Below are 12,508 nucleotides of genomic sequence, written 5' to 3' on the forward strand. Positions count from 1 at the left end.
CCACTGCACTCCAGTCTGGGCGACCGAGTGAGACTCCAACTCAAAAAAAATAAAAAAATTAAAAAAATAAAAAATAAAATAAATAAAAGCATAGTTTTGTGACATAGCATCTATTGTCTGCATTGGGAAAAAACGAGTGATTGTCATTTGAAATAAATCAAAATAGGAAAAATAAGAACAGTTAAAAGCCTAAAGTCAGTTTAGATAATTTAATTCGCCATGCCTTGTTGCTTCAATTTTTTTTGACTTCGAGCTGTAGAAAGGCTGATCTTCGTTGTACTCATCAAACACTCCCCACCGGAGATGCGCCCACTCGTGGACAAACAGTCTACCTGAAAAAGCATTTGAAATATACAACCACAATTCAAATGACAGTTTTTGTATCTCAAACATATTAAAAAGCTTTCCTTTCAAGCACAAAATACATTTGGACTTAGGTTTTGAACAGTTGCCAACATTTATATTTTGGTTTATAAAAAAGTGCGTTGTGTTAAATTACATTGTATTGTTATACTATGTGGTATAGTATCTTCTTATTCTACAATGTGGTAAACCAATAAAGTGTTAATGGACTATTTGCTATGCATTGTGGACTGTGATTTGTATTTTGGTTCTTAGAAGTAAAAAATCTTGGGTATTAAATGATTTATGGCTCTCCAAATCTTAGCCAACAAAATCAGATATGCCATCTGTATGTGGTACTAACATACCATTGGGATGCAATTAGGGAAAAAAAAATGTTTAAAAATTCTCCTTATGTAGTTGATTATTTTAAAAAATTGAGAAACACTGTTGTGGACCATATATAATTTGGGGGATGTCAAAATGAAGTGATTCATTTGTGGCATTTAGCACATATAAGCAGTAATTATATAAAACTGTTATCATTAATTATATTTATATTCAATGCAATACTAGGTATTTAGAAATAAAAAGATGCGTGACTTGGAGAAGTTTTGAGAGAGGGAGTTAGAATAAATTTTTTTTTCATAAGAATTTCAGGGTGAATGGAAGAATAAAGGTAAATCCACAGCTTAAGATGCAAAAAGAAGCAAGCAGAACTTTTGTGTTAGCAATGTTGGGAAAAACTTCAGAGGAAACAGAAATGAAGAAGAGATTAGAAATAAAGTCTGTTCTGCTACAGTGTGTAGTCCGGTAGCTCAAACTACCTGAAATGATATCTGAAAATTGGGGGGAAATACCTGTGTTATGAAGGATTCATGTTTCTTCTTTAGTTCCTTGCTACTCTAAATGTAGTCCTGGACCAACACCATCGGCATTACCTGGGAGCTTGTCAGAAATACAGAATCTTCAGCCCACTCTCTACCTCCTGAATCAGAATCTGCATGTTAATGAGATTCCTAAGTTATTCCTCTGAACATTAACCTTTAAAAACATAGTTAGGCTGGGCAAGGTGGCTCACGCCTTTAATCCCAGCACTTTGGGAGGCAGAGATGAGAGGATTGCCTGAACCCACAGGTTTGAGACCAGCCTGGACAACTTGGTGACACCTTATCTCTACAATGAATCAAAAAGAAAAGAAAGAAAGAAATTAGCTGGGCAGGGTGGCATATGCCTGTAATTCCAGCTACTTGGAAGGCTGAGATGGAGAATCACCTGGGCCCAGCACATTGAGACTGTGGTGGCCGTGAGCATGCCACTGCACTCCAGCCTGGGTGACGGAGTGAGACTCCAACTCAAAAACAAAGCCAAAAAACAAACAAATTTAAAAAAACCCCAAACAAAAACAAAAATCGCTAGTTTAAGTTTTCCCAGGCCAATGGAACCAGATTGGTGGGAGTAGAATTATAATGTTTAGTATGGCAGGAAAAATCCCTCATATCAACTACTGCAGTAGGGATTTGATGAATTTTAAGACAATTTAAAACTCCTTATACGTGGCTCTCTTCTTAGAGAGGTTCACTCTCAGTCTTCCTTCTGTCTCAGGTTGTCCTGCCTCCTGTATGCACCGTAAAAGCAGCCCCTTTGACATAGCATTCCAGTCCCACCTACATTGTCTCATTTCAAGCTAGCCCGGTTCTCATTTCTAATAGTATTTCACCGTGTGTGTGCGCGCGCGCGCACGTGTGTGCGTGTGTGTGCTTTTAATATGTGCTATGCATTCTCCAGCCAACCTGAATTACTGCCTAGGTCTTCCAAATGATCTTTTAGGCACCTATTATTGTTGTTATCGTTATTATTACAAAATTGTGTAATTTTGAGAGCTGTCTTCCTGATCTTGTTTTTCCAAAAGTCATATTGTTTTTAGGACATGGTTTGTAGGATGTAAGTCTTTTCACAAGCACATCTGTCACATTGTGGAAGAAAGATCTGTCTAAGAGGAAGTGGGGGACTGTCAGTAATATAATATAAAACGTGTGGGATATGGGAAAAGTTCGAGAACTCAGATAGGGACACTGACCTTCTAAATTGGAGGAGCCTTCCTTTTCTAAAACAGGTGGAGGTAGAGGAGGTGTAGGTGGTAACGAGTTTGAAAATAGGGAGAAAGAACATAGAGGCCTCCGTTTTCTCAATCAGGGCTTTGATTGATGGGATTGAGAAGAGTAGCTAGAGATTCTGAGGAAAATACTAGATGTTTTAGAACAGCTGCTATAGGAAATGACAAAGGAAGTTGAGAAGAGTCAAGCGGAAATATTGTTGGGTAGCTTTGAGAGTTTCACTGAGCTTGGAAAATGTGCTTTTGTAATAATGTCAATTAGCTTTATAATTTTCTTCAGCAGTCTTGGAAACATAACAGAAGCCAAAAATAAAATGGCTGAATAATTCAATATCAGTACTGGGGATTTAGTCAATGGATTGAAATGTAAGAATAAGAGTGATGAGGGAATGGAACTATTTATATTTGTAGTTGAAATGACTGACTTTGTTGGGCATGCCAAGTAGAAAAGAAAGTGTAGTTTACAGGGCACAAAGATGAGAGGTGCTGAGGAGAACAAACACGGTCAGGATAACAGATGGGGAGAGGTAAGATTGGGATGGGAAGAGATGATGGAGCATTCAAGATGGGAGTGGGAAATCAGTTCAGGTAATGATGGGGACCAGGGCTCACCGAGTGTTTGGCAGAGACGAGAGACATAATGAGTGAGCAATGAACAGGGAATAGAAGACGGGGGGTGATTCTGGAGTAGGGGGATTCAGGAAGGTTTTCATTGAGTAGCAACACGTATGTAGACTCTCTTTTGACAATGATCTGTATTTTTATCTGTGAAATAATGTGCTTTAGTTTGGATAAATGATATTAATGTTTAGATTGAACTAGATGAAATTACCACTTTATGGGTCAAAATGATTAATTATAGACAATTTCATCTGTTTCAACCAAATAGGTTAATAATATCAGCCTATGAGTGTTTTCTCTTGACCAGTAACAGGCATCATGTCTCTTTCCAGTTTGCTACACATTTGGCTTCTATGGGGCTTGCATGTGATTTGTTAATATCCAGCTATGGAGAACTGTTACATGGACAAACAAAAATAAACATCTAAAGAGTCTGCCTTAGAAAAAGTATTTATTAGTGCTGCTCTCTGTGTTCAAATTTTTTGTAGACACTGTACTGAGTACATTTATCTGGATTATCAGTTTAATGTAGAACAAATATTTTATAAGGTATAAACCTCTTTATTCACCCTTTTAGGGTCTAAGCACAGAGAGAGCACACACACCCAGCTAATAAGTAGGGGTGCCAGATCTGATATGAGGTACTCTGGCTCAACAGTCTACAGACTTGGCCTGGGCACAGAGCTGCATGGTGCAATCATTGTGAAATTATGTATTAACCAAAATTCCTACCTGATGGCCCATATTCATTTTGTTTTTTTCCAAGTACAAAGTCAGGGGTGAAATGAATGTATTCTCCTTTCTCTTCACATTCTGTGAACTGCCTGGTGTATGGCTCATCTCTCCCTGGGAGGGTGGGTAGTGCAACTATAACATCAGCCTGTGAACATTTATAGAGATTGTTAAGTCATCAAAAATAGAAATGACAATATTCAGCTAGAAACAATCAATTTGTGGATAAACTGGGGAGCATCAAAAATATGATTTTTTAAAAGAAGATTTCTTGACACTTACATGTTTGTAGTTTTCATGTTTTGGCCTTTTATATTGAGGATTTTCCTTCCAAGACTCAGGAATTAATATAGATACATTTTTGAAAAAAAGCCTTTTTTCTGTGGCTTCAAACAGGTAAGTAGAAGCTGTTGTCACCATATCCTATTATTAAGGAAAAGAAATATGTGAGGATGGCCAAGGGAGAGTGAACTCAATGAGCAGGGGTTTGTACCAGGCATTTCCCTACTTAACGAAAAAGCAACCAATTGATGAGCTGAGTCTCTGCCTCCCTATTCCAACTCTGACCCCTGTCAATCCCAAACTATCCCTTAATCCTGCACATTGAAAGCCTCTATAGTCTTCTAGAATCCTGCCTCAAAAGCAAATGCTTGTACTTGGCTTTGATTACTGTCGAGTTGTACATGGACTCTGGAGTCATTAACTTGATTCCAAAGCTGGTATTAGCATGTTCTGGGTTGATTTACATAATAATTTGAAGCTCAGTTTCCTTTAATGGACTATTGCTACCTATCTGTGTGGTTGGCATAAAGATAGAATCAGTTATAAAGTACTCTACACATAGGCAATCCTAGAACTGTTTCATATCATTACGGTCTGTCAGAAATATTAAATAGAGAACAGCCTTCGTTGATGCAAGCTGGGAGGAGAGTCTATAGGAATGGATCATAAAATAGGTTTCCATTAACCACCCTACCTCTAGGAGAGGCAACTGGGTTGGGAACCTGGGGGGTTGGGTGATGGAAAAATCCATAGTAGAGGCAAAATTTTGACCCCAGAACTGTTACTCTGCCACCAAGCTGAAAATAACATCATTAATATTCAGAATGTATGATCCCAGATAGAATGACTCATAAGATAAATAGTCCCTCTCTAGAGCTTACTATCTAGGATGGGAAATATATGGGTGAAAGGCACTTAGTGGTTGATTCTCTTTTTTTTTTTTTTTGAGTTGGAGTCTCACTCTGTCGCCCAGACTGGAGTGCAGTGACCACTCCCAGCCATCGCAGCCTCAACCTGCTGGGCTCTGGTAATCCTTCCGCTTCAGCCTTCCAAGTAGCTGGAACTACAGGCGTGCGCTACCATGCCCAGCTGATTTTTGATTTATTGTAGAGATGAGGTCTTGCCAAGTTGCCCAGGCGGGTCTCGAATCCGGGACTCAGGCAATCCACTCACCTCAGCCTCCCAAAGCACGGGATTACAGGCTGAGCCACCGAGCCTGGCTTAGTGGTTGATTCTCTGTGATCATGACCGTAACTGAGGAGTCCTCCTGGGTGCTGGCTGATGATGTCAACCTCTGCATCTTGCTGAAAACATTCCAGTCTCTAGTGTTTTCTTCAAGGAAGGCTCCTCCTTGACATTTCCTGATTGAACACAAGCCCACAATAGAACTGTTCTTCTTCAGGAATTCTAGGAATCTTTTCTTGATTCTCTTTAAGAGGGTCCAGTGTGCTGATTCATAAGTACTGCATGCCGTCAGCAGACTCATTGTATTCAGAACCATGGGCCAGAGTTCAGAGAATGGAAGGCCCAGAGGGCTGTCTGGGAATCAGGAAAAGGGCTTTGAAGGGCTCCCAAAGTAGGGTGTAGGTTATTTCAGCACTGACCTAGAGCAGATGAAATAATTGTCCCTTTGTTCCCAAAGGATGCCTCTCCTCTTTTTTGTTTAAAAATATTTAAATCTCAAGCTTTTGTCACCTTCTGCTTGAAGTGATGGCTCTCTAGGCATATGAGACAAGAGCGTGTCTAGTGGTCCAGTTGAGTTATGAATTGAACAAGCAGGCCTGCTGCATATGTTTGTGTGGGTTGTGCATTGTACAACTCCAAGGGATTCCATTTACTTTGCAGTCTCTACGGCCCAGGTTACTGACTTGGACAATCATGTAGTATGTTTTCACATAGTAGAAAGACTTCAGAAGGTTGATTGTCATGTCCTGGGCTATGTTAGGATGGCTTATAATGGTTCCCACAGGCTTTCTAAGCAGAATTCTTATAATATGACTTCTAAATTCCTTCTCAGAATTCCTGTAATATCCTGTTTGGATATTATAGTGACAAATGGTAGCCCCAAGATCCCCTAATCACAACCTGGGTCATGTCCATCAGCTTTTGTTGGGTGTCACCGTGCAGAGGGATACAACAGTGAACATAAGGATTCAGTAATGGAGAAGATTCTGATATCAGGGACAGGGAAAGAATGTACATGGTGCTAACACCAATCTCTATATTACATGGAATATTATAGTTGGAAGAAACATTAGAAATCGGTGTCCTGAGCCGGGCTCGGTGGCTCAGCCTATAATCACGTGCTTTGGGAGGCTGAGATGAGTGAATTGCCTGAGCCCGTGGGTTCGAGACCCACCTGGACACCTTGGCGAGACCTCATCTCTACAATAATTCGAAAAATTAGCCAGGCGTGGTAACGCGTGCCTGTAGTTCCAGCCACTTGGAAGGCTGAGACAGAAGGATCGTCGGAGCCCAGCAGGTCGAGGCTGTGGTGGCCGGGAGTAGCCACTGCACTCCAGTCTGGGCGACAGAGTGAGACTCCAACTCAAAAAGAAAAAAAAAAAGTAAGAAATCAGTGTCCTGGCTGGCTGGGTGTGCTGGGTCATGCCTATAATCCCAGCACTTTGGAAGACCAAGGTTAGAGGATTGTTTGAGTCCAGGAGTTTGAGACCAGCCTGGGCAACATAGCGATACCTTATCTTTACAAAAAAATCAAAAAATTATCCAGGCATGGTCGTGCACTCTTGTAGTCCCAGCCACTTGGGAGGCTGAAGTGAAAGAATCTCCTGAGCCCGGGAAGTCAAGTCTGCAAGGAGCCGTGTTTGTGCCAATGCACTCCAGCCAGGGCGACAGAGTGAGACCCCAACAAAAGAAAGAGAGAAAGAAGGAAATAAATAAATAAATAAGTGTCCTTGGTTTGGTCCTGGAGCCCTTTCTTGCTCTGTCTGCACTTAACCTTTTTATCTCCACCCCAATTTTGTTTTCCTTTTGAGTTGGAGTCTCACTCTGTCACCTAGGCTGGAGTGTAGTGGTACACTCACGGCCACTGCAGCCTCAACCTCCTGGGTTCAGGAGATCCTTCCGCTTCAGCCTTCCAGGTAACTGGAACTATAGGCATGTGCCACCACTCCTGGCTAATTTTTTGATTGATTGTAGAGATGAGGTCGCCTCATGTTGCCCAGGCTGGTCTCGAACCTGTGGGCTCAAGAGATCCTCTAGCCTAGGCCTCTCAAAGTGCTGGGATTACAGGCGAAAGCCACCACACCCAACTTCACCAAAATTTTCATCCTGAATTTAGATTCCTGCCTCCACCTACTTGTATGCTTCACAAGCACCGTTGTCCATTCAAAATGTCCCGGCTCACTCCTGATTTTCCAACTGCCGAGTTTTCTCCACTTTCGTCTTCCCATTCCCAATTGATAATGATTCCATTCTGGCAAAACTCTTGAAGTCTGTCTTGATGGCTATATTGTCTTCCTACCTTTCTCTGCTTTTACACATCTAAATCATCAGGACATTTTTTTCTATGATACTCTCAAAAGATATCCAGAATCACACCACTTTAACGATCTCTCTGACAACCTCTCCATTTCTAGTCACTGTCACTGTTCATCTGCAAGTCTCCTACTTGGGATCCTTCCACACCTATCAGCTGCCACAAAGATGCTACAAGCTGAGTGACAAGTTTCCTCAACATTGCAGTCAGAGTGATCCTAGAACACGCATGAAGGCACAGCCCTTGTCTGCTCAGATCCTTCCAAGGATTCTCATCTCACTCAGAGCACAAGCCAAAGTCTCTTCAGTGTTCTGGGCCCTGACACCTCTCTCACTTCAGCTCACCCTACCCTCCCTTCTTGCTCATTCACAGTCGTTTCCCTGGTCCCATCAAACATGCTGTCACCATGCTCTTCCCATTCCCCGAGTTTTCTCTCACTCATCTGGGGTCTCTGCTCAGATGTCACATCATCAGTGAGGTCTTCTCTGCCCTACGTGAAATGTAATCCACATTCTCCCCTAACCCCGCCTCACCTAACACACCATATGCCCCGTTCCTTATTTGTTTTACTCCACAGTAACCAGCTACCATCTGACCAGTTACTCATTTACTTATTTTTACTAACTGTAGCTCTGAAAAGAATATATACTCCAGGAAGCCAGAAGCTTTAAAAAAAATTTACTGTTCTTCCTCTAGTATGCCATAAGCATTCGGTAAATAATGCTTCAAAGAACAAAGGAGTCTTACTGCTAATTTACAGGTGAAGAGACAGGATCAGGGAGTCCTGTGCCTTGTCTTCCATCTTGTGGTAAGACAGTAGAGAGCCCCATCTAAGACCTTTGTCTCTCTCTGCCCATTGCAACTTTGTCTTTGCTGCAGCATGCTGCTTCTAACTTCCCGGAGCATTCAGAAGTTTCCAATAATTATTAACTATTAACTTTATCTTCTTCATAATTCAAACAGATGAAATCTCATTTCTTAGGACAAAATATTTATAACCTAGTCATCTGAAAAGGAGTTAATACCCAGAATATGGAAGGAACTCAAACAACTCAACAGAAAATAATAACAATAATAAAAATCTGATTACAAATGGGCAAATAATCTGAATTAATATTTCTCATAAGAAGATGTACAAATGCCTGAGAAATATATGAAAAAATGTTCGGTATCACTAATCATCAAGGAAATGCAAATCAAAACCACTATTAGATATCATCTCACCGAAGTTAGAATGACTATTACTGAAAGACCCAAAAAAAAAAAAAAAAAAATGCCTGCAAGGATGTAGAGAAAGGGAACTCATATACTGTTAGTGAGAATTTAATATAGTACAGCCATTACGGAAAACACTATGGAGGTTCCTCAAAACTAAAAACTAAAAATAGAATAGCCGTATGATTCAGCAATCCCACTGCTGAGTATATTTCTAAAGGAAAGGACATCAGTATGTTGAAGAGGTATCTACACCCCCATGTTTATTACAGCACTAATCACAATAGCCAGGATATGGAGTTAACACAAGTGTCCATCACCAGATGGATGGTAAAGAAAGTGTATTTGAAAAAATGAAAACGTCATTTGTGAATTTAAGTGAAATAGCCAGGTACAGAGAGATAAGTACTGCATGTTCTCACTTGCATGTGGAAGCTAAAAAAGTGAGCAGAGAGTAGAATGGTGGGTAGTAGAGGCTGAGAAAGGTGGCAGGAGAGGAAGAATGCAGAGTAGTTGCTTAATGCATACAAAAACACAGTTAGATAGGAAGAATACCTTTTAGTATTCGATAGCATAGTAGGGAAATTATAGTTAACAGTAATTTGTTGTATATTTCAAAACAGCTAGAAGAGAAGAATGCCAATGTTCCCAACACAAAGAAGAGAGAAATGAGGTGATGAATAAACTACCCTGATTTGGTCATTATGCAGTGTTTACATGTATTGAAATATCACTTTGTATCCTGTAAATATGCACAACAATTATGTGTCAATTAACCATAATAATACACATTTGAAAAAATATCTAATTTCTTTCTTACCTTTATTTGATCGATTATCTTTTCATCTTCTGGTACACCAGGATCTATAGCAATGATAATGTCTTCATAACCATTGTTATTCAGCTTAACAAAGGAACTATTTGACCCATGCATCAGATAGAGCACCACGAGGAAAATAGAATCTCTGAATAACCCCATTGTTCCTCTCTGCTCCCTAGTTGTTTCTGGCTCCAGTGCTGGTTTGTGCAAGAGGGCTTTATATCTTCCTTCTCTTCCTGTTCATACACTCATGAAAATGATTAGTGTTGGCTGATTATTGGATGTTGACTGTGTAAAAGTTATCATTACAAATTGTGAAGATATTTGACGTCAATTTGCATAATTGTTTTATTATATGTTATTGCAAAAGTGATGAACAAACAAGATATTTGATCTTTTTATAAAATATATTTTATAAATATTTGTATAAAAGATAAAATTTTCCTCTTGGGACACGTTTTCTAAACTTCCTAATTTGGGGTTAGTTTTCTAAATACAGACATATACTATGTATTTTCTGTAGAGTAGAAATGTGAAAATTAATTTTAAAAAATCAATAATGAAATGAACAGACACCATAATATAATGTTGTCCTTCAGTTTTATGAAGCAATTTATTATTTACATTATTTACAATGGTATAAATAAGGAAAGAGATAAAAGATTATTAAATGTAAATAACACCAAATTAGGTAAGATGGATTTGAGTCTCAAATTACGAATTTTAAAGACTTTAATAAGTTTAGAAAAATGTGATAAAGTCAAATTAGTAAACGTAAAAAAAATTCTACCTAGTAAAGTATGAATAGAATTAGTTTTTATACAGCATATCAAAACCTTTATCTGGTAATTTGCTTGTTACTATTCAGGCAGAATAAATAATATTAATAGTTAACATTGTTTTAGTTCTTATCAGAGCAGAGATTTGCTTTATCCTCACTGCAGCTCTCTAAGGTAAGTATGCATATTATCTTTATGTGTGGAGAAACTGAGACACACAGAGTTTAAATAACTTGCTAAGATCACACAGCTAGTAAATGGCAGTCAGGACCTGAACCCAGCATTTTTACTAAGAGACCATTGACTTAATGCGGTTTTATTAGGCAAGTAATGTAATAAGTGTAATGTAACAAGTTGTAAAAAAAAAGATAAAGGGGGTTAGGGTAGGAGATGTGATGATGAATTAAGAATGTCTTGTTCCAGCAGCAAAAGAGGCCAGGACTCATCAGAAACCCAAAAGAAGACTGAAAATGGAATAAAAGGAAATCTAGATGTAACTTCTTTCACTTAACATAATGACCTCCAGTTCCACCCAGGCTGCTGTAAATGACAGGATTTCATATTTTGTGGTTGTACAGTATTCTACTGTGTATATATACCACTTTTTTTTTTTTTAGTTGGAGTCTCACTCTGTCACCCAGACTGGAGTGCAGTGGCCGCTCCTGGCCACTGCAGCCTCGACCTGCTGGGCTCCGGCGATCCTTCTGCCTCTGCCTTCCAAGAAGCCGGAATTACAGGCATGTGCTACCACGCCCGGCTGATTTTTTGATTTATTGTAGAGATGAAGTCTCGCTGCCCAGGCAGGTCTCGAACCCGTGGGCTCAGGCAATCCACTCACCTCAGTCTCCCAAAGGTGCAGGATTACAGGCTGAGCCACCGAACCCGGTTTATATACCACTTTTCAAAAATCTATTCATCTGCTGATGGACAAAGGTTGATTCCATATCTTGGCTATTGTGAACTAGTACTGCAATAAACATGGAAGAACAGATAATCCTTTTTAAATACTGATTTTCTTTCCTTTGTAAAATTACCCAGTAGTTAGATTGTTGGATCATATGGTAGTTTTATTGATTTATTTGTTTACTTTTCAAATGAATTGATGTGAAAAGAAATACTAGAATAATAGTAGAATGAGTATAAGAACATGACAACAATCCTGAAGTTAGTTTGTGCATGCATGAGGTTAGGAAATCTAGTCTATAATAGTACTCATGGGATTGGTGGTAGTGGAAAACTGCCTGGGGAAGGGGTACATACCTCATCAACACGGGTACCTGCACAATGAATATTTGTTTACCTAACCTTGAATTGTACCCCACAATTTTAAAATAAAAAAATTTAAAAGTTAAAAAAAATAAAATTATTGTTTTTCAAAAAAATTAAAATAAAATAAAGTAAAAAAATGTTTAAATAAAAAAAACCTATGGAATAATTTGATTCTTTTAAAATATTGAATGTAACTTTATAACACAGAGTAATAATAATTTAAGAATTCCCTTATGCTTGATCATTTATATGTATTTAAGTTTCCAATTTTGGAGATTATAAAATGTGAGAAAAGCTTTCTCCCATACCTTTACTAGTCCCAGAAATTATGTATTTACAAATTATTTTTATTACTTTTGGTTGTTATTGTTGATGGTGCTTATAGTTCATTAATATCGCATTTATTGACTCTCATCGCTTTTATTAATTTTGGTTTATAATTTAATTCTATTTCTAGCCTCTTAAGTTAATTGCTTAGTTAACTTATTTTTTTATTGTTGTTGAGGAATACGTGCTAAAAGAAGTACTATTTTGGTCATATTCCACAAGTTTTAATATATAGTGTCCCAGTCTAAATGGCTTATTTTGTTCCACTAATGTGTTTGATATTTATTTCTCCATAGTTTATAATTTTAATTTTGATATTTTCTCTCTCATTCTACACCAGACTGGGGTATTGGGTTCATTTAATGCTGAGGCTGTTTTGGTAAAACCCTACCAGTGTCCTTGAACATCATATGTTAATTTCAGATTTGGCTATATGAATTTTTATTTCACTTTTAAAAATAAGTTCTCAGCTGGGCTCGGTGGCTCAGCCTGTAATCCCGCGCTTT

General features: G+C 38.6%; 1 protein-coding gene across 2 annotated transcripts in view; it reads right to left on the reverse strand.

Annotated features, from left to right (window-relative positions):
- CLCA4 (chloride channel accessory 4) overlaps positions 1-9,831 on the reverse strand; it is a 30,920-nt gene extending 21,089 nt beyond the window's left edge. The window contains exons 1-4 of one of the 2 annotated variants that reach the window (XM_008059467.2): positions 9,628-9,831; positions 4,094-4,234; positions 3,812-3,959; positions 224-332 (exon numbers count right to left, since the gene is read on the reverse strand). In XM_008059467.2, coding sequence (XP_008057658.1) covers positions 224-332; positions 3,812-3,959; positions 4,094-4,234; positions 9,628-9,786 — 557 coding nt within the window. In that variant the 5' untranslated portion in view covers positions 9,787-9,831. The remainder of the gene's footprint in view (positions 1-223; positions 333-3,811; positions 3,960-4,093; positions 4,235-9,627) is intronic. The other variant, XM_021713091.1, reaches the window with a different exon arrangement.
- Positions 9,832-12,508: the final 2,677 nt, after the last annotated feature.

The sequence above is a fragment of the Carlito syrichta genome, unplaced genomic scaffold (assembly GCF_000164805.1).
Source record: "Carlito syrichta isolate Samal-C Ts95f unplaced genomic scaffold, Tarsius_syrichta-2.0.1 Scaffold304129, whole genome shotgun sequence".
Classification (NCBI taxonomy): Eukaryota; Metazoa; Chordata; class Mammalia; order Primates; family Tarsiidae; genus Carlito; species Carlito syrichta.